The following is a 21536-nucleotide window of genomic DNA, read 5'->3' on the forward strand; positions in this document are numbered from 1 at the left end:
ACTGCTGGTGCGGACCGCCCCTGACCGTGGCTTCCCGCGGGCACCGGCACCCCTGGCCTTGTGGGCTCAGGGTCCTCGCTTCCGGGGGGGGGGGAGGGGGGGCTGAAAGGGTCCCTGTGTGCCGAGGTGCCGGGCATGCGTGGAGCGATCAGCCCGGGCCGGCTGCTGTGCACGCGCTTGGCTGCCGCTGTCAGGTGCGGGAGCGACCGGGAAGCGGAGCGGCGACCCCAGAATGCGGGTCTCGGGAGAAACGGCCGCCCCTCGACTCCTAGGGGGAGGGGCGCCGCTGCAGGCCGGGCTCAGGAGGTGAACTTTCGAGGGGCACACTAGCACTTTCCTGGAGGTATCATCATACTTCCGTTTTTGGATTGCAGTAGAAAGACCTGCACTGGCCAACTTTGGGGTTACCGCTTCGGAGGCGAAGGCACGCTCTGTAAGCCGATCCTTTAAGGCCTCTGGCCTGCCCGAGGTATCCTGACCCTCGCCGCTCCCCGTAGTACCCCTCAGAGAGGCCGGCTTTGTGCGCTCGCCCCGCCTCGCCGCCGCCCCGCCCCTCGCGCACGCGCAGGCGCACCGCCGGCGCCCCCCCGCGCCGCCTCGTCCAGCTCGGCCCGGCTCCCGCCCAGGCGGCGGCGACGCGACGCCCCGAGCGCCCGCCCCGCCGCCGCGGCCGGCAGGTAAGCGGGGCCGCCGGGCAGGGGACCGCACTCGGGCTGCGGGCGGGGGCCGACGCCGGCTGCGCCCCCGGGTCGCCCCGCCGCCGCACGTGTTCCGGCGGGTCGGGCCCCGGTCCTGGCCCAGCCCCGCCGGGGCCCTCTCTGTGCAGGCGCCCAGCGCCCCCACCGCCTCCCTTCCGGGTGCCCGCTCTGCGCCCCCGCGTCGAGCCCCGTCCCCCGGGGGCGGCCCCCTTCCCGCACTCAGCTTCCGTCCCCCCCCCTCCCTAAACGTGTCCTCACGGCCCCCCTGCGCCTCCCGGGGACCCCCGGCGCTCACCCGAGTGGCCACTCCCCAGGGCCCCCTCCCCCAGCGGCCAGGTGACAAGCCCTCAGCCCGGGCACTGGGACTTATTTCTGCAACCAGCTCGCGTCTCCCCTGCTCTCCGCTGCTGCAAAGAAAGACCCCAGACCCACCGACGGGTACCTGGACGTGGCGCGCGGACCCGTGACGCTCTCCTCTTCTGCAGAAACGCCCCCTCCCCCTGTTGCTCACCCTCAGCCTCTCCCCCCGAGAACCCGGGCTCCCCGGCTGTGGGGAGAGACCCCGGCTCCTGCCGTAGAGCCTCGGACCACTTCCATTCTGGTGCGCCAGAGCCATCTTGAGTGATGGCAGAGACGCTCCCTACTAGCCTTCTCGTGCCAGTTCCTTCCTTCCCAGGTCCGTTTACCGGGGCCTTCAGACACTCTGGCAGGTGCCGTGCTAGACACTGCCTGGGAGGTTGGCCCGGCCCCGCAGGAGACAGATAGGGAAGCTAGAATGCGAACAGGTTGCAGAACAGGTGGGGGGGGGGGGAAGTCGTATCATATTCCCCCACTCTTGGTCCGGCCACCTGTGAGTCACCAAATTACCTCACCTGTGGGTCCCTTCTCTGGGGTGGAATCCAGGAATCTGCATTTCACAAGCAGGTCAGGAGGGCACTTAAGTTTGGGAGGCTCAGCCTTGGGTGGTCCGGCTCATCAGGGTAAGAGACCTGTGGGTGGTGGGAGGGGGCAGGCGACACCGTGCTCTGGAGGTGGGCTCTGAGCCGCCTTCCCTGCAAGCCTGATTGCCTTCACCTTCTCTGACTCCCCTTACGAGCTAGTCCCTAACCAACCTCCCAGGTGCTTCCACGGAGTCACCTGAGGGCTTATGGAAAATGCGAGGCTCTGCCCCCGTCTTAAATGGAAACCTGGGGCGTCGAGTCCAGAAATCGGATTCTTAGAGGCCCCCCTGATTTTTTGCGTGGTAATGTTTTGCTAGCCCAAGGGATCGGTGGATGGGGCCAGAGCAGGGAGGGGTTGGGCACCTTTTCTGTAAGATTAGGTATTGTATCCTCCGGTCCTCCCCAGAGGGCAGGCAGTTTGCTGGACTCACGCCCCACCTCCTGGTGGGTCTCAATTTTTATGTTAAAAGGAGCAGGTCGGGGCTCCTCGAGCTGCCCCGTTTACCCTAGAGGAAGCTTCTTAGCTTCTCCCTGCCGGTTCTCACTGCCCTCTCTCTTCCCCACGCCTCTTTTAGCCCTTGCTGGTACCTTCTTCAGAGGCTGGGTTTGGGCAAAGTCTTGGCAGCTCTCTTCCTTAGCTTCCCCCCTCCCCCACTCGTCCATCCCACCTAAAGGAAGGCAGCACTTGGATTAGCTGGCACGGCCAGGTTGCTCTAAATTTAATCACCAAGTAGCTAGCGTTTACTGAGCACCAGCTTGGTGCCAGCACTCGGTTCCTGAGCGCGTTTGTGGGACCTGCCCCTCCCCCACTCCGGTCCTTGGGCTTTGGGCGAAGCACCATCCATCCTTGGGTGTGAGCCCCAGGCCTTGCTACAGGTAACCGTTGGTGGCCGCATCTGTGCTCTGCTCAGCTGTGTTGCCTTGTAATTTCTCTGCCCTCCTCTGGGACGAAGACTTTGAGACGTGCTCTTTCTCGGTGGCTTCCATTTTGCCTTGGTGTGCCGAGCAGTCAGGCAAGCCTTCAGTTGTAAGTGCTAGAATTTACGACGACGACGACGACGCGTAAATGCTTAGATGGACGGCAGGGCAGGCTTGTCTGCGAGGATGTCTTGGTGGCTCCCCTCTTGAGTAACGTCTTCCCTGGTCTTGGAATCGCCAGGTGCGCTTCTGTGAGACGCATGCAGGCTGGGGACGGGGTCTGTTCCCGTGATGGAGCAAACGAGTCGCCTGCCGTACGGCCCGGGTGGTTCCATTGTCACGCTGAGACCTAATTGAGCCGCAGCGTGGGCTGGCTTGCAGCGTGCCTGGGTGCACTTCGGGCCTCTGCAGTCAGGCAGGGCTGGCTCTGGCTTACGCTTCCCGGCGGGGTCTTGCGGTCCCCTCACCAGGGACAGCGTGCCTTTTGCGCTGCGGGCATCCTGGAGGCAAGCTTCGAGTCTGCGCCCAGCACCCAGAGGCCCAGAAGCCCCCCCGGGGAGGCGAGGACCCCCGGGGGGCTGCCCTTGTGTGTTTTCAAATACGGCACTTAACCCTGCTGCGGCCCTTGTGAGTGTTTGGAAGCGTTCCCAAATTTCTACACCCTGCAGCTCGGTCTCCTGTAATTTGGGTGGGTTTGTTTTTCTAACGTTTCGAGGGCTCTTTGAAAAAAATTGCATTTTGTTTGCCTGGACTGGGCCGCATTCCTACAGACCCGGGTAACAGTAGGGGGCACCCTTGAAGCTGGGGCCTTGGATTGCGATCACAAAAGGGCCTGGGGCAGGGCGTCCACCTCTGAGAAGCGTTTGTTAGCCTCTGAGAAGTGTTAGCACAGAGCGAGGGCCACCACTGGCTTCCTCGTTTGGGAACTGTGCGTCTGCTACAGGGCTCGGTGAGATGGTCAAAAGGTTTTTATCCTTTTCTCTGGGAGTTACTTTTCACAATGTGCTTTGTTTATGGGCCTTAGTCTCCCACTGTAGGTTTTGAGTAGCAGGCGGCTCTTCCCACTGTGAGTCTGCGCTTGGAGCCGTGAACTCCTCTGCTCGCGTCTCTCTGCCCGGTGGGCTTCAGAGCCATGGCAACGGAGGAGAAGAAGCCAGAGACGGAGGCCGCCAGAGCACAGCCCACCCCTTCCTCCTCGGCCACGCAGAGCAAGGCGCGTCCCTGAGGGCTCCCGGGGAAGTGCCAGGGGCGCACAGGCTGGAACGCGCCTTGGAGATGTTACTTCAAAGTCTGCTGTCCCCCCTCAGTTAGATCCTGGGGTTTTAGTCGCTGACCATAGACCTAATCGAGCGCTTGTTTGCCGAGTCGAGGATCCCCAGACCTGTCCCCTGGGAAGGGGCTTTATCAATAACGTGGATCCTCGGTCCTGATCATAAGATTCCGTTCAGGGCCCACAGAGCCTCTTACTAAGCGCCCTGCCTGGCTCCACGGTCCTGACGCCAGGGCGGGTTCGCAGACCCCTCCTGTGGACGCCAGGCAGCACGCAGAAGCCTTTACGCAAGGCTGCAGCCTTGAGGTTTGCCTCGGGGGAGGCTGCACCTGCTGCGCCTCCGTGGCAGGGGGCTTCCGGCCGCTTTGGGGTGGGTGAGGGGCGGCTGAGGGGACGTCATGAGCTCAGGTTGAAACACGTTCAGTTTGAAAGGTGACCTCCAGAAAGTCTAGCAGGCACTTGGAGTATGGACGTGGAGCTCAGAATAGGGGGTCACAGCGGTTAACTGTTTGATGACTAGGACTGTCTCTTCAACAGCCCACTCCCGTTAAACCAAACTATGCCCTGAAATTCACCCTGGCTGGCCACACGAAAGCCGTGTCCTCCGTGAAATTCAGCCCGAACGGCGAGTGGCTGGCGAGTTCGTGTACGTATCTATCAATCACCGGGGCCTCGGCGCTCGGGAGTCCGTCTGGGCTGAGACCGGAAGCCGGGACGCCGCCCCTGGGCATTGCAGCAAGCCGCGTGCCCCTGCCGTACCCGGAGCCCTTTGCCACCCTGAAGTGACAGGGGCCTGGGGGAGAGGGCAGGGCACGGGCAGCCGTGCCACAGCGCTGCCTGTCCCCGTGCACGGAGCACGTGCAGGGCTCCTAAGGGGTTCATGCTGTTTCCCGGGGCTCTTGTGGGAAGCCCAGATTCTGTACTCGGGATGACTGGACCCGCTCAGTTCCTTTGTCTTCCTTTCTTTCAGCCGCTGATAAGCTCATTAAAATTTGGGGAGCATATGACGGAAAGTTTGAGAAAACCATATCTGGCCACAAGCTGGTAGGTGTGCACCCCGTATGCCGAGACTGACTTCCCGCTGGGACAGGGCCAGCGGTCCCGAGGGTGGGGCCCGTCCCCGGGGCTCGGCAGGTCAAAGTGGAAGCTGCTTCCCCCCAAGTTTTTGATAGTCCTCTGCCTCTTGTGTTTTGAGCAGACACTCTTGCCAGACGAGTCTCTGCCTGACTGCAAGAGAACACGCTTGTCCTGTGGGCCCCGTGTGGCCTTGCGTCCGTGTGGCCAGTGGTAGCTCGAGGGTTGGGATGCTGGGGTGATGCGCTTAGTTATCTTTAGGTGGATGTTCTGACTTTTGCTGGTTAACTGTATTTTGTCCGTCAAGGTGGTGACCCTGTGTTTTCGCTCCCCAGGGAATATCCGATGTGGCCTGGTCTTCAGATTCTAATCTCCTTGTTTCCGCCTCGGATGATAAAACCCTAAAGATATGGGACGTGAGCTCGGTAAGCCGCCCTCGGCCTCCCTCCCTGGGAAGCTGGTGTGTGTGGAGAAGGGCACCGTGCGGGAGCTGGAGTTGAGTCTGGGACCCAGCCCGTCTTGGTCAAGGGGGTGCCCTCAGGCTGCCTCTGCCTAGGTGTTGGTGGGTGTGGCCTGATGATGACATGTGCGGAAATAAACACCCGGAGTGCCTTAGTCCGACAATACTTGCTTTTAGGGAAAGTGTCTGAAAACCCTGAAGGGGCACAGTAACTACGTCTTTTGCTGTAACTTCAACCCCCAGTCCAACCTCATCGTCTCGGGCTCTGTAAGTGTGGCGCCTCCGGGTGGGGGTGGGGTGCGCCTGACTGTAGCCCGGGGCTCCGCGTGGAGCCTCGAGTCGTCAGTGCTGGGGGCCCAGGGGACGGTGGTGGCAGGGCTCGGGGTCCAGAGGACCTGCTCCCTGCCCGTGGAGCGGCTTCAACCTCTTCTTTGGTCTTCAGTTTGACGAAAGCGTGAGGATATGGGACGTGAAAACCGGAAAGTGCCTGAAGACTCTGCCTGCCCACTCGGACCCCGTCTCAGCTGTAAGTCCCACCGGGTGCGGACCCCGCGCAGCAGGACCGGGGTGATGGCCAGAGAGTGGGCACGGCGACCCCGAGAGAGGTCTCCCTGTCCTGGGCCCGTAGGACAGGCAGGCGAGGGGCCGGGTGAGGCAGCCCCGAACTGAACCCCAGACCGGGCAGCCAGGCCCGAAGAGGGGCCGTGCGCCGGGAAGCGTGGCCGTGGAGAAGTGAGTGTTGAGTGGAGTTGGCTTCGGTGGGGCGGTGGTGGAGGAGGTGGGGCCCCGCGTGCGCTCTGGCTGTGCTTGTGTGTGCCGCGGGGCAGGGGAACGTGCAGAGTCAAAGGCACGCCCGCTCACAAACCACGGCACTTGAAAACGGCCACACGATTCCTTTCTTTGTCAGCAAAGAGCCGGGAGCTGCTTCTTGGCCAAGTTTGCCTTTTTCTGGAAAGGGGAAGGAATCGTGTAAACAGTGTGCTGCTTTTTACTGAGCAGATGGTCCTTTTCACTTTCTGAAACCGTGTAGGTGAGTGCTTTTAAAGCATTCTCCGCCTCGAAGGGCTGTTTTGCCCAGCTGAGACCACTCGCAGCGCCCCGATACGTAGAAGACACACGGGTGCTGCCGGCGGTGGCCTTGAGGACGCCCGGCCAACGCCTGGGGCTCAGGGGTTCCGCCACGGACGCGTGGCCGGGCAGGCCCGAGCTCCGCCCGCCTCTGTGGACTCACAGCGCGGGGAGCGCGGACTCTGAGACCGGCCCGGCCGCGACCGAGGGAAGGAACCGGGAGATGAGTTGTCGCGTCACGACGGCCAGTACTGTCTGCGATTCGGTGGTGGCGGGGGCTGCGGGTGGGACCCATAGCTTAGACCGCGGTGTGGTTTGTGAAGTTTTTGCTTCCTACCAAAGTGAGGAGTGCTCATTTGAAAAGAAAGAAAGGCAAAGAAAGGCAGCAACTAGAAAATCAGAGTCTCCGGAGCGCCCACCCTCCAGGGCCAACCGCTCACGGCTTCCCTGCCCTCTGTGGCGTTTTGGTTTTTTTAAATACATATTTTCCAACACGTTCCCTCAAGTAGTGGTGAGGATGCCCCGTGCTGCGGCTGTCCGTCCGCTTGGAAAGGTTCCTCGGGCGTCTGTGGCGTCTGTGCCCGGACCCTGGGACCTCGGGCACCGGGGCACCTTGTGGGCAGCGGGCACTCCCCGCAGGCACTTGCGACTCGCACTCGACGAGCAGTGCGGTGGGCATGTTGGAACCGCTCCGCACGCTTGTGTGACGGTTCCTGCAGGGAGAACTCGAGACCCCGTGTGAAAGAGGCACATGTGGTTTCCCGCAGATGTGGGGGGAGCTGGCAGCCTCACGCTGCAGGCACGGCCCTGTCTGCCAGCTCCCTGTCCCCGCACGCCCTCCCGCTCGGGTCTGGCCGCCGTGCCCTCTCGACTGGACGACGCCTGCATCAGCTTCCTCTCTGGAGCGGCCCTGGGTTTTTCTTGCATTCAGCCTGTTTCCTGCCCCCCCCCCCCCCCCCCCCGCTTCTGTATGAGCTCACCTGTCTGCCGGGGGTCCCCTCCGCAGAGAGCTCTGATGGACGGTCACCTCAGAGGAGCCGTGGCATCCCCGTTAGGTACTGACTTGTTGCCTCTCTCGCGTTTTCGTGGTGCTTACGTTTGGACGCGGGGATGTCCAGGGCTGCAGCTCTCGGGGACCCGTGTCAGCTCGTCTGTGTCTGGCCCGGCGGGTCTCGGTAGAATGTTCTGTGAATCCCGAGACGGGGACAAACGTGGTTAGATTGCTGCGAGTTACAAAGTGAGGGGCTCGCGAGCAGGTGGTTACGGCCACGTGGAGCTCCTGGTAGGAGCAGAACGAAAGCAGAACAGCCTCCCGGGTGTCTGGAGGCCTCACGGGCCGAGCGGGCCGGCGCAGAGGCCACCGCCGCATGTGGCAGTCCTGCGGCGAGCCCGGATCGGGTCTCGCCGCGATGAACTACGCTCTCCGCCTTCGAAGATTTGGTGCGACCGAAGGGAACGGACGCGCTTGCTGAGGTGACACCTCAGGTACTTTGAGTTCAGTAAAACCAAGGTCATTTCACCTGTTAACTTTCCCGCTGCAGCTGCCGGAGCGTCCAAGTGTCCGCGTGGCGGCGGGGCTCCTCAGCGGAGGCCGAGGGTCGTCGGCAGCCGCTGAGAGTGTCAGCCTGGCTCCTGGGTCGGTACTTTGTTCCCCAAGCTCTCAGGTGCTCCTGGGGCACGTGGGCTTGCCCCCAGGGGGTGTCCCGCAGAGTCTGGAGATTGTTCTGTTCGTCACAACTAGACGCCGAGATACTGGCATCTTGTGAGTCAAGGGCAGAGTGTGGCCACCGGGGGCGGGCCCGGAGCAGGAGAGTCCTGGCGGGCAGGGCGGTGGTGCCAGGTGGGGGCGCCACTCCGCATGGCACGGCGGGGTGGGGGGGGCACACGGCCCTTTTTGCGGCTCTGTTTTATGTAGAAAGCCTATCACAGGTAGCAGGAAGCGGGATCGCCTCAGAAAGGTGTGAACTCCTGACATTGTGGGTCCTTTAGTCCCACCAGGATTCAGCTGGAGGAAAGCAGGAAAGAAACCACAAGTACCAAGCAGTCTTTAGACAGGGACTTGTCAGGTTGCCGTTTCTTTCCGTGAAGTCGCTGCCCCGGGGTGGGCGGAGTTAGGCATTCAGGTGACACAAGGTGTGGGGTGCTGGAGGCCGGTCAGCTCCTAGGACCAGCAAATACGGGGTCACCGCTGTCCTGAGGCTCTGGCGTCCGGGCTTCGTGGTCCTTGCCGCGGGCAGCGGAGGGCGTTCCTGTGGTACCTACCCAGCGAGTGGGTTTTTCTCTCCGGCTTTTCTCTTTGACGTGAGGTCAGGGCAAGTGGTTTTCAGCTGGTCGCCCGGGTCAGGCCGCCCCACGGCAGTGGTGGACACGCCGGCTCTCACAGGCTGGGCCTCTCTCCGGGTCCGGGTCCGGGTCACTCAGTCGAGCTTGTGTCTTTTCAAGGACACCTTTTGCAGTAAGTGATTTAGCTACTCGACCCGGGTTTCCAGCGGGATTTCTTTCAAAGTTGGGTCCTCCGTGGTGAGACCGGGGCACTGTTGCTGGACACGCAGGTAAAGTCACCTCGTCCGTGCAGCTTGTGTGTCCGTCAGTGTCCACAGGAAATCAGAATTCGAGGCGAATGGGGGTTCCATTGTTTGCTCCGCGCTCGGCAAGATGCCCGCGCACTCGTGCAGGGCGCTCGCGAGCGGAGCGCAGTCTGTGTTCGTCACTTACGAGTAAATGTGCTTTCTCCCCCACTCTGTTCTCAGGTTCATTTTAATCGGGATGGATCCTTGATCGTGTCAAGCAGCTACGATGGTCTCTGGTAAGTGCAGGAATTTCCCTCATTCATTCGCTCAGCAAACGTGTGTTTCTTTGTTTTTAAATGTTTATTTTGAGACAGAGAGCGAGCAGGGAGGGGCAGAGGTGCGGGGCAGAGAGAATCCCAAGCAGGCTCTGACTGTCAGCACAGAGCCTGACATCGGGCTCGAACTCACAAACCATGAGATCGTGACCTGACCCGAAACCAAGAGCTGGACGCTTAACCGACTGAGCCACCCAGGCGCCCCAGCAAACATTTATTTAAAGGAGCCGTCTTGGCCCCGGGGGGACAGTAGCGAAAACAAGGCAAGCGGGTGTGTCCCCCAAGAAGAGCCTAAGGCTGTCACGGGGCTGCAGCAGACGGACACACGGCAGCCCCTGCCTCCGGATGGACGGCAGGGCCGCGGGGAGGGCTCCCGGTACGGGGAGGCCCGGGGACGCGCTTCTGCTCAGAACTCCTCTTTGTGGGCACGGAGCGTGCCCTTGACGAGTTCACGGGCGCGGGTGGCGTGCGGACCCTGGGAGGACCGGACTCCCGTCCCGAGTGGGCGGAGCGGAGCGGAGATCCCGTCACAGAGGAGGTGAGGAGGTCGAGGGGACGTGGCCTCGCGGGGAGCGTCCGCTCCAGGCCGCGTGAAGGACGCTCGTAGAGCTTGGGACCTGTAACCTGAGTGTTGAGGATTCTTCCGGAGGTGTGAGGAAGAGGTGGAAGTCGGCGTTGTCCGTTTAACTCGGCAGACTCCGTGATGGGGGCACGAGGCTGGGGAGCGTCAGGCTGGGTCTGCGGGGACCGCGTCCTGGCTCGTCAGGCCCGGTCACCGGGAGGGGCGGGGAGGCAGCGGCCGCTGGTGGCACGATCGCTCAAGAGCCTCCCGATGACAAGGCGGAGAGAGCGCGACCGGGAGTTGGTCTGTGTTCGGTACAAAGGAAACAAACGAGGAAACGGGGGCACGTGAGTGATACGCGGAGAAGTGCCGCGGGAGAGCTGAAACGTGTGCTGCCGTCGCCCGCGTGCAGGCCGCCGGGCTCGTGGGAGAAAGCCTTTCGTCTCTCGTTCTCTCTCTTTTTTAAAGACGTTGTACCTTCTTTTTTCCTTTAAGTTTGTTTATTTTACTTATTTTTTTTAATTTTTTTTTTTTTAACGTTTATTTTTGAGACAGAGAGAGACAGAGCATGAACGGGGGAGGGTCAGAGAGAGAGGGAGACACAATCTGAACCAGGCTCCAGGCTCCGAGCTGTCAGCACAGAGCCCGACACGGGGCTCAAACCCAAGAAGTGTGAGATCATGACCTGAGCCGAAGTCGGACGCTTCACCGACTGAGCCACGCAGGCACCCCTCCTTTAAGTTTATTTAGAGAGACAGAGTAGAGGAGGGGCAGAGAGAGGGAGAGAGAGGATCCCGGGCCCGGCTCTGCCCTGGCGACACAGAGCCGGCCCAGGGTTTGAACTCACAAACCGTGAGATCATGACCTGAGCCGATATGAAGAGTCGGACACCGACCGACTGAGGCGTCCAGGCGCCCCCTCCCCCCGCCTCCCCCCGTTTCATTAGAACAGAATGGTAAGAGCGGGTTTGAAACGGGCGGGCGGACAGCGTCGGCAGGCACAAAGTAGAGCGACATCTGTGTCGGTGGGACGAAAGAACATCACCCAGGAAGAGGGAGGCGTGGAGTGAGCCAGGCGCCGCCGAAGGGAGAGGCCTGTGCTCACAGTGCACGCGGGGCCTCGGGCCGCGGCGACCACCCGACGGGCCGTGTCGCTCTTTGGAAGAACGTGTGTGGCCTGGCGGGTGTGAGCGACGCTGCGGCTGTGTGTTTGCGAGTGCGGCACGCGTCGTGTCCTGTGAGCTCGGGACAGTCTCCGGGCCACCTGCAGACTGGCTCTGAGAGCTTCCTGAAGAAATTAGAAGAGGCTACGCCCACCCCCCGCGCCCCCCCAAAAAAGGAAGAAGAAATTTGTACACAGACGGAGAAAGGGGAAAAGCGGTGGAAAAAACGAAGACGTAGGTGTTCACCCCTAGAAGCTCCCGTGAGGAAATGGTGAATAAGTGGGGTGAAAACAACGCGGGGCGCAGACGTGGCGGGTCTGGGGGACAGGAGGAGGAGACCGCGCGTCCGCCCTGAGCCGCGCGTTTGGGTGGCTCCGAGTTCCGAGCTGGCCAGGGAAGGCCTACACATGGTCTGGGGCCGGGGACTCCCGTGCAGTCGGCCGACCTCCGAGGCCGTGAGCATGTTGGGACCACAGAGAGCAGGACGGGGGCCCCCGATGTGATGCATGTGGTGGGTCCGGCCTGCCCCTCCTCTCCAGGCCGCGTAGCTAGTCCAGAGAGAAATCCACGGAGGATGCTTCGCGGCAGAATATTGATGTCAGAATTCCAAAGAAACCGCAAGCTGAGTCCAGCAGCCCGTCGGAAGGTAGTGACCCACAACCACGTGGGTTTATTGGACAGTGAGAGGTTGTAGTAACGTGATTGGCGCCAGAAAAGTCCGTAACCTGCTTAACGTCTCCACAAAGTGGAGGCAACCTCCGTGGCTTGTTACTGCTGGAGGCCAGGCGGGCCCCTGCTAGGATCTGGCAACCATCCCCGGGTACGACTCTAGCAAGGAGGCCTGTGTGGCACCCTCTTACTGGAAACTTTACGATATTTACGAGAAGTGGCAACGCACCGAAACCGTCTCTAGGAAAATCAGCCGCAGAACTGGCCCGTTCGCCTCTCGCTCCGTGTTTGGGGTTCCTGGTGAGCGGCCGGGAAAGGAAAAGTAGCCGTGGGAGAGGCGGATGGAGGCTCAGCTCTCGGTGGATGATCTACTTGTTTTCAAAATTTAGGGGCCACTGACCTGGCACTTGACCGGTACTGACCGTGGCCCTCACGGCTGCCTTGACCCGGGACCCCGCCACCCCCGCTCGGCGGTTGGGGAGCAGAGTCAGACCGAACACTCGATGGTCGTCCCCCAGCGTAGGTGGGGAGGTGGCAGCTGGGACCCGCAGAGCCCAGTGCGGGGCGTCCCGCCCAGAGGAGGGACCTGATGGGACAAGCAGAGCGGGTCGCGGGAGCCAACTTGCCGCCACCCACTGCCCCCCCCCTCCCCCCCCCCCAGTTCTCGGCAGCCAGTGATGCGGGGTGCCGTCCCGGACAGGAGGGCACATCGGCAGGGGCGGGAAGGTGGGAGAGGACTTGGCAAAGTAACGTGTCCCCTGTGAGCCGGTGGCCTCACTGCTGGGCATCCGTGCCCTGGAGGGGCAGGCGCTGATACACGGGCACCTGCCGCTGAAGGTGGGGTGCCGGTGTGGGCGGAAATAACATGCTTGCTAGAGCTGGCTCGTCCATTCTGGGGTAGCGGCTCTCTGCGCGCCCTTCTGAACTAGAGGGCGTTCAGAGAATCCCCTGCGCTAGTCTTTTTCTGTGAAGACCAAGCCCTCTCCTGGGCGACTTGGGACGTTGGTGCCAGAAAACGGGTCAGGCTCCTGGCACCCTGTGCCGCCGCCTCTGCTCCCCGTGTCCCTCACGTGCTGGCGACCCGGCTGCCGGTGGCAGAGCAAGTGCACACGCCTGTTCCGGGGCGCCCGTGGTGGCCCCAGGGTGAGGGACGATGGCGCAGAAGAGTTAGGCAAACCGAACTGCGACCCGTGGTGTCCGTCCCCAGACCTACGTTTGCTCAGGACCCAGAGCGCGTCGGGCTGCTTGTGATGTGTTTGTACAGACTTGCTGCCGTTTCTGTGTTGCAGCCGGATCTGGGACACCGCCTCGGGCCAGTGCCTGAAGACCCTGATCGGTGAGTGCTGTTGGCGTTGCGTCCAGGCTGGGTGTCCCCCGAGTGGTGGTCGCCCGGCCAGCCGCGGAGGGCGCCTGCGCCGTTCTCCGTTATCTGTCCTCTGTCCTCTGTCTTGTGTGGTTTTCGGGAGGCCCTCTCTCTCCTCTGTCCTGGATCTGCTCCCTCTGGGAGGGGTCCTCCTCTGTGGATGGATTCCGGCTCCTGCCAGCTCCTTCTGGATGGCCTCTGGCCCCGCGAAGTCCCCTCTCCAGGCTGGGCCCCGTGCCGTGTCCTCTGAAGGCCCTCGGAGCCCCTTGGAGCCTCCGCCTTCGCTCGGCAGACCCCGCGTGGGGGTTTGTCCTCGGTCATTCCTTGAGCGCACGAGACTGAGCCCCAGCCCTGAAATGTGCCCCGTCCACTGGCGGCCGGGGGAGTAGCAGACCGGGAAGACAGGTGGTGCCACCAGGCAGGGTGTATGTGTGGCTGGAGGGTGGGTGCTGGGCCCCTGCAGGGCCCCAGACCTCCGAAGGTGATGGGGAGGGCGTCCTGGGAGGGTCCTGAGGCGGTAGGTCGCCTGGGGTCAGCCCGGAGGGTCCCCGCGGCTCCAGGTTCAAGCGTGAGGTAGAGCAGGTACTACCGAGTTCTGTGCTGCGGGGGGGCTTGGGGGGCCCCGGGGGAGGGGACCGGCCCACCGCCCACCCGGGGGGTGCCGTGTCCTCAGCTTGGCACCCTTCCCTGGGCTGTCACGGGAACGCACGTGGCCTGATGACGCGCCAGCCCCGGCCAGCGTAGCACAGCACCCCGGGCTGGGCGGCTTAGCAGAAACTCCTCCCTGCGTCCCGGTGCTAGAATCCGAGATCTGGGCGCCAGCAGGCCTGGTGTCTCCCGCGGCCTCTCCTCGACCTTCCTGCTGTGTCTTCACGGGGCCCTTCCTCCGTGTGCGTCCCTGTGTCTGGTCCTCTTCTGTCGTCCGGATGCTAGTCCGACTGGCTCAGGGTCCCCCGCACCAGCCTCCCTTTAGCTTCGTCCCCCCTTGGCAAGGCCCGGTCTGCACACAGGGCCCCATCGGCTGACCTGCAAGGGTCAGGACTTCACCGTGGGAATTTCGGGGTGGGAACCGTTCTGCCGTTTCTTTCGGTTTACGAGGCCACCTCTCGGATATGACATCACGCTGAGTCCACGGCGTCTGTCCCCAGAGGCCTGGCGGGACGGCGCCACCGTTTGCACCTCTGAGGCTGCCTGGCACTTGCCCGTGTCAAGTGTCCTTCTGTTAACGTGACCCTCAGGGCGCTCCACCCGACAGGCAGGCGGGAAACGGAGGCCTGGAGAGCCTGGCTGGCCAACCGGCAGCAGGCGGGTGCCAGCGCCGGGCCTTGAGCTCCGCAGCACCCACCGCGAGGGAGGGGGCGGCGCGTCGCCCTGTCCCACCCCGTTCCTGACACCGGGTCTCAGGAATTAGAGCTTTCCGGGTTAGAGAGCCCGGTACGACCACCCCTCGTCTGCATCATGGGGCCTGCCTTCCCGCTGTGGCCCCTGGGACCGAGGACGGCCCTGTGTGGCCTCACACCTCCTTCTGTGCTTTTGCAGTGTTTGGGAGCTGTCGCAGGGAGCAGCGGCCCCCAGTGCCCGGGGGCCAGGTCCCTCGAGGTGGTAACGCTCGCACCACTCCCCCCGTTCCGGCACCAGGGTGCATGGCCCCGGTTCCGTCCCTCTCACCTGGGAGGGGGGACGCACGCCTCCCGACGCGAGGGTCACAGGGCCGTCATGCGGCCGCAAGTGCTGGCCTTGTCCTTGGCGGCCCCTGACGGCGGCTCTTACCCAGCTTCCCAGGCCGCCGGGCATGAGCTTTCAGACCTGGGTACAGAAGCAAGGACGTGGGTCTCCTGCCAGAAGGTGGTTTTTGGAGAATTGACAGGTCTTTTGCCCCGACTAGGCGACAGGAAACACCTGAGCTGATTCACCAGCGTCCTTTCCCCTCTGTGGTAACACTTGCCCAGGTCAGCGGGGCCTTTACAGACCTTGCTGCACGTAAGGAAGTTGACCCTGGGTCTGCTTAGCAGCCCCGTGTGGGTGGAAGGCCGGGCATCCCTTTGTGGGATTTGCCACAGGCCCTTTGCTCTTCGAGCCCTGGTGGCAAAGGGGTTGTTGGGCCCCATCGTGGACCCGAGGAGAACCGGCCATTGTGACCGGCACAGGGACGGGTGACGGGAGTGTCCTGGGTTCCTCGGGGACCCGTTCCGGGTGGTGGCGTGGGCACTGGTGACCGTGTCCCCACTTGGATGGTCCTGTGTGGTGACGGGGGTGCCGTTCCCCTTTCCTCCTCGGGGCTCAGGCCCATCGCTCGCGCATCAGCCTGCGTCTGCGTTTTCCATGCAGATGACGACAACCCGCCTGTGTCTTTTGTGAAGTTCTCTCCAAACGGCAAGTACATCCTGGCTGCGACCCTGGACAAGTAAGTGTTCCGACCTCCCCGTGGGGTGGGCCCGGGATGCGTTTCCTGCCAGAACTACCCTCGGAAAGATAGAAGATGTCTACATCTAGTAAAGGTCCTTGCGTTCCTCAACCCAGGGCCCCGTCTCTGCTGGCGGCTGGGTCTCCGGTCTGAAGAAGGGTTTGGGGTCCAAGTTCGTCCGGTGACTCTGGCTCTGCCCGTGAGCACTTGGGCGGCACCCCACAAACTCCGGAGCAGGTGTCGCCCCCTGTGGGCGGGCCGTCAGGCTCTGGCTGCTTGTGTGCACTTGGGCAGCCCTCTGGGGGCCACGCCTCGTCCCCAGGAGGGCCCGTGGTCAGCACTTCTCATCAGCATCCTCGGGAAGAGCGAATTCCTGCCTGGGGAGGAGGGGATTTTTTGCAGCCACTGAAATCTGGTTCTGGATGTTTCTGGAACCAGAGTTCTCCACATCCCTCTTGTAGTGGGAACGAGCCACATACTGACCCCGGGAGCCCCTGGCAGCCTCTGTTTCGTGACAGAACCTCGTAGTTCTTTGAACCGTAAATGCACGGGGCTCTTGCACTGTGAAGTCCTCAAACCACTGGCCGTGTGCCTGCTGTGCTGGGCGCCCACACTTGCGGAGGGTGAGGGGCCCGGCCCCTGGCTTTGCCCTGCACATGAGCCCGTGGGGATGCACGGTGCCAGCAGACCTGGCCCCGCTCGGGGGGCCCCCGCGGGCATGCAGGTGACCGCCCCCCTCTCTGCCTTTCAGCACGCTGAAGCTCTGGGACTACAGCAAAGGGAAGGTGAGCGCTGGGGGCGGGTTTGCAGGGTCTGGGCTGTGGCTTTGGCCGGTGGCAGAGCTGAGCCAGGGTCTGAGGCGAGAGGGGCTCGGGAAAGCGACCTTCATCGGGTTGGCCTGGGGCACGTGTCTCAGACTTGGGACTTAGCAGGTGGCGAGTCTAAGTTAAAGCTTCAGCCGCGTGGCTTTGCACCGTGTCTCTGGAGTGCTTTTCAGAGCTAAGGTTCGTCGGCCGAGACGCCTGCGCTGCTCACGCGGGGATTGTCCCGAGTGCAGGGAGTTGTTGACTTGGTGAACACACCGGCTCTCTTACCTTCTCAGTGCCTGAAGACCTACACTGGCCACAAGAATGAGAAATACTGCATTTTTGCAAATTTCTCCGTCACTGGTGGGAAGGTGAGTTTTCCCCCAGTGAAGGAGCTTCTCACCCTCCCCAGCTGTCCTGAGAGGTGACCCTGTCACAGCTTGGCTTACGTGGCCACAGACGCTCTCCTGCGCCCACGGAGCAAAGCAGGTGCCTCCGTGACAGACGGCTTTGCTCGTCTGCTCCCGGGCCTCACGGGGGCAGAGCGTCCCCAGGGCGACAGTTCCCGTAAGCGCTTTGCTGCTCGGGGTCCCAGCTGGCCGCTCTGCCTCCCGCCCAGCCCAGGGCCCCGCTCGTGCTCGCCCAGGCGGTGTGTGACTGGAGCTGGGGGGGGGGGGGCGTGGCATTGGGCGGAGATAGGTGTGACCCGGAGGGGTGGTGATTTGAGAAAATGCTTTAGGTCTCAGGAGCCTCTGACGGCCCAGCGTGGCCTCGAGGTTGTGTGCGGGCGGGGGCGGAGCACGTGGACGTCGGGGCGAAGTGGGTTCCACGCGAGCCGGCTCTGACCTGGGTCTTTCTCACCCGTCTTCGGTTCTAGTGGATCGTGTCTGGTTCCGAGGACAACCTGGTGTACATTTGGAACCTGCAGACCAAGGAGATTGTACAGAAACTACAGGGCCACACAGGTGAGCTCGAGGATGTGTGCAGGCTGCGTGCCCGCGTGTGCGCAGGGACGGCTTCTGGGACACCAGAGCGTGGTGCTGTGCCGCCTGCTGCTCTGGTTTTTCCTCGCCCTCTGGTGGCCTGGGGGACGCCACTGGTCCGTGAGCGGTCGGCAGGGGGCTTTGTCCCAGCTTCCATCTGGCCAAGGCCAGGCTCAACTCGAACCTCTCTTCGTGGCCGTCTTCCTGGCGCCTGTCCTCAAAGTCCCGTGTGGGCTCCGTGGCTTCCGGTGTGGACGTGGCCCGTGCTTTTGTCCCGCGTCAAGACTAGCGCAGGCCAAGGGACGTCTGCTGTGGTCTAGAGGCTCCGGTTCCTCCCGGCGCCGACCCGCTGTCTCCCCGCGGGCCTGCTCCGCACGCCTCTCGGCTGTGAGGGGCCACCCGTGCTGGTCGCCCTGCCCTCCGAGGGAGGGTGATTGTCAAATCCTTTGAAAATTTGGCACAAGTGCTCTGTTCTGGTCCCTTAAAGTCACCTCCACCCACTGGGGACACAGCTCAGACCTAAAGTCCAGCTACGACTTTGCGTGCTCTGCCCTCGTGGCCAGCTCCTCGGGAGCAGCCCCGTGCCTCTGTCGTTCCTGGCTCCTGGTGTGGCCAGGACACTCAGGTCCCTTTGAAGCTACACGGGAAGAGGGAAGGTTGTGGAATTAGCCCAGGTGCCAGCACACGGAGGTGGGGGGCTTCCTGGTGGAGGTGGAGTGTGCCGTGCTCAGCAGTGGTGGGGGGGCGCTGGGAGCGGGCACGTCCACGCAGCGAGGCAGGTGCTCCTGTGTCCCCTCTGGGGACCGCTGCCGTGGGCCAGGCTGCACGGAGCCCTCCCTGATGGCCCGCCAGCACGTGGTGCCGCCTCTCCACTGTCCCACCCGGCCATCGTGCTCCCTCGAGGTGTCCCCAGCGGGGGCAGCACAGTCAGCGGCTGGGACCCCGGGGGCGGTGGGGACGCGACCCTGGGTGGCAGAGCGGGTCTCGGCACCAGGGGGCACAGGGCAGCGGCGGTCTGTGTTTCAGACGTCGTCATCTCCACGGCCTGCCACCCGACGGAGAACATCATCGCCTCTGCCGCGCTGGAGAACGACAAGACCATTAAGCTCTGGAAGAGTGACTGCTAGGCGCCGCGGGGGCTGGCGGGAAGGTGGCCGGTCGGCGAGCAGCGCGGTGTCTGGAGGGGGCCCCTCCGTCCGGGCCTGGGGGTCGGGAGGGGCCTGGATGGAGCCACCGCCGAGGACGACGTGGCGGAGGGGGTGTCTACCACCAGAAGGTTCTACAGGTTGCTGGTGACATTTCTTGCCGATCCCTCTCACGCTGTCTGGGGAAGTTTCTGGTCTGTATTGTGTTCAAACAGAGTCAACACAAATTTTTAATTTTTTATTACAGAAGGGTGAAGTTCAATTTATCATGAGTTGTGTTTTTTTCCAGTAAATGTTCTGTACCTTCTCTGGTATCTTATTACCCAGTGCAAGTGCGGCCAGCAGCCGCCCCCGCGGCCCCCCTTGTCTGTTCGGTAGATGCTCTAGCGACACGGTCCGCGGTCAGCGGTTCCTGCTGTTGTCGTGCCCAGTGTGTGCGGTCTTTCCGGAAAACACAGAACGCCGTAAGATTCTTTCCGTGTAAAACCCTTTGTATGTGGGAGTTCGTGGTTCCCGTGCGGACAGCGTGGCGTTGTTCTGGTACCTCCCTGTGTCCCCCCGCGGGCCCCCCGCGCGCCCCCGCGAGCTGTAATAAAAGGTAGGAGTCTGCGCAGCCGTGGCGACGGAGTTCTCACGCGAAGCCTGTCTGCGCTTGGCCTTTTCACGAAAAGTCTCCCCGATGGCAGGAAGTGGAGGGTTCCCGCGCCCTCCCCGCCTGGGAAGCCCGGCGCCACGGAGGAGGGCTCCCCTCCCCGTGTGGGCCGGGGATGTGTGAGGGGGTCCGGGGGCAAACCCGGGAATTCCGTTTAGCTGGAAGGGAGCTGGTGTCCCTGAAGTGTCCCGCCGAACGTCGCAGGCGGCCGTGTGCGCGAAGGCTGGGCCGTAGGAGGCCCCGAGGCCGCGGGTCCAGGCTCAGCTCAGGCTGGGCTTCGTCTCCCCGCTGCCGACCTCGGGACCCGAGGGCTTCGTGGGGTTCCCGGGGCTGGCACGGCACGGGGAGCCGGGTGCCGCCCACCCCCGCGGCCCGAGTGCTGGGGCGGGAGCCTCCGGTGGTGCGGCTTCCTGAAGGGGTGTGGGGGGGGAGAGCGGGGTGAGGGGGCGGTGCTGGGATTGCCAGGCTCGGGGACCCCTGTGTGCAGCGGTCCCCCCCACCCCCACCCCGCCCTGCCTTTCCTGGGGCCCCGGGTCCTGGGCTGGGGAAACGGGGCTGCTCTCGACAGGCTTCCCGGCCCCCCCCAGTGGCCGTGGTTGCTCAGACGGGGGTGGCGATTCTAACAAAAGGCATCTGGAAACGGATTCCCTTGTGTCTCCCCGTCCTCTCCCCGGGAGGCGGACGGCGGGCGGGCTGTCTGCGCAGAGGTGAACTGCAGTAGAATGCGGTCAGCACCCGGGGCCGGGGAAACCCACTTGGCAGCGTATTTTGGTAGGAAAGGCGGAGGCCGCGTGTCGGCAACGTTCCTGAGACCTTGGGACTGTCTCGTTGGTTCTGGTGTGACAGCTCAGCTCGGCCCTCGGGGCAGAGGGGTGTGGACGCGGAGCGCTGTGCCCTTGGATATAGTTTATTTTTTCTACGTTTGAATTCTCTGTTGTAGATTTGTGTAAAGATACATCTCTCTTTTAAAAATAAAGATTTTCATGTCTTGTAATTTTGTCCCAGAAGACTTTTTTACCTTTTTACCATGCAGCTGTGTGGGGGTGGGGCGGGGGTGGGGGCGGGCGGGTGACACGGCCCTTCTGCTGCTCAGGCCAGCGTGCCCTGCAGGAAAGCTCGTAGCTGTTAAAAATTACCTTTTCTTACTGTGAAAGTTAACCATTTGTGGGGGCACCCGGGTGGCTCAGTCGGTTAAGTGTCGGACTTCGGTTCAGGTCATGATCTCACACTTTGTGAGTTCGACTCCCGCATCGGGCTCTGTGCTGACAGCTTGGAGCCTGGAGCCTGCTTGGAATTCTGTCTCCCTCTCTCTCTCTGCTCCTCCCCCACTCATGCTCTCTCTCTCTCTCGCTCTCGCTCTCCTCCTTCAAAAATAAATAAAAACATTACAAAAAAATTAAAAAAAAAAAAAAGAAAGTTAACCATTTGTGCTCGTTACGGACAGTGTAAAACAAATAGAAGAAAATAAGCCACCCGGATTGCTGCTACCACTAACGCTTTGGGGGATTATCTTCTGGTATGTTCGTTAAAAGTAAGACTTTGTTGGGGATCATTTCAGGCATGTGTAAATGTGGAGAACGTCTTCCTGGCTTTATCTTTTCAACTTTCTTTTTTGAAGCAAGCTCTACGCCCAACATGGGGCTTGAACTCACGACCCCAAGATCAAGCGTCAAATCCTCCTCCTCCAGCCGCGCCAGCCCGGGGCGTTCAACTCCAGCTTTTGACACGTCTCGTTTCCTGTGTCCCTCCCGAGTGGTTTTATTAATCCCGGACATTTGGTGACTTAGGCAGTGAATACAGTGTCTGTAAAAGGTAATTCTCCAGAAGCTTTGGCTCAGAACCCTTTTCGCACATAGAAGAGGGTGCGTGCATGTGCGTGCGCGAGCACGTGAGGGGCAGAGAGGAAGAGAGAACTCTAAGCCGACTCTGCGCTGCCAGCACCGAGCCCGACGCGGAGCTCGAGCCGGTGAACTGAGATCACGACCTGAGCTGAAACCCAGAGCTGGATGCTTCACGGAGCCGCCCAGGCGCCCCTCAAATGTGAATTCTTAAGTATCGGATGTCCAGCTTTCCACGCTTGTCTTAAAAGCTCAGCGTGTACGTACACACGTGTGTGCACATTCACGTGTATGTAGGCGCACCCGAACATGAGCACACGTGCACTTCATGTGTACAGGTGTGCACACGTGTTCACACGCGTGCCGCACACGCACATGCTCACGCGCATGCAGATTCGTGTGTACAGCTGCACAAATACACGTTCGCATGCATGTGGCACGCTCCACGGCTGGCCGGTGTGAACCAGGGCCCCAGCAAGACCCCGCCTGCCCTGGCTGGTTGAAGTCTGCTGCTTGCTCGTCACCTCGGACCTGGAAGCAGTCATGTGTCCTATGGGCTCCCGGGTCCGCGTTTGCAGCTTCTGACTCCGGTGCCCTGAGAGCGGAGGCTGACCATTTCCCCCCACTGTTGATAGGTAATGCGAGCTGGATGGGGCTGTTTGCATCTTTAAAAAATAT

General features: G+C 62.2%; 1 protein-coding gene across 3 annotated transcripts; it reads left to right on the plus strand.

Annotated features, from left to right (window-relative positions):
• Positions 1 to 567: 567 nt before the first annotated feature.
• WDR5 (WD repeat domain 5) lies at positions 568 to 20014 on the plus strand. Of its 3 annotated transcripts, none has more exons than XM_047830448.1 (14): positions 568 to 677; positions 3582 to 3770; positions 4365 to 4473; positions 4798 to 4871; positions 5237 to 5326; positions 5539 to 5628; positions 5804 to 5887; positions 9180 to 9235; positions 12957 to 13003; positions 15359 to 15434; positions 16186 to 16219; positions 16537 to 16611; positions 17118 to 17205; positions 18250 to 20014. In XM_047830448.1, exons 2-14 carry the CDS (start codon positions 3690 to 3692, stop codon positions 18348 to 18350), a joined length of 1005 nt encoding a protein of 334 aa, XP_047686404.1. In that variant the 5' UTR covers positions 568 to 677; positions 3582 to 3689; the 3' UTR covers positions 18351 to 20014. The 3 variants fall into 3 exon arrangements, with proteins under 3 accessions (XP_047686404.1, XP_047686405.1, XP_047686403.1); XM_047830449.1 differs by having other exon boundaries at positions 598 to 677; positions 3595 to 3770; XM_047830447.1 differs by lacking the exon at positions 568 to 677 and adding an exon at positions 1090 to 1374.
• Positions 20015 to 21536: the final 1522 nt, after the last annotated feature.

This window comes from Prionailurus viverrinus, chromosome D4 (genome assembly GCF_022837055.1).
Source record: "Prionailurus viverrinus isolate Anna chromosome D4, UM_Priviv_1.0, whole genome shotgun sequence".
Lineage (NCBI taxonomy): Eukaryota > Metazoa > Chordata > Mammalia > Carnivora > Felidae > Prionailurus > Prionailurus viverrinus.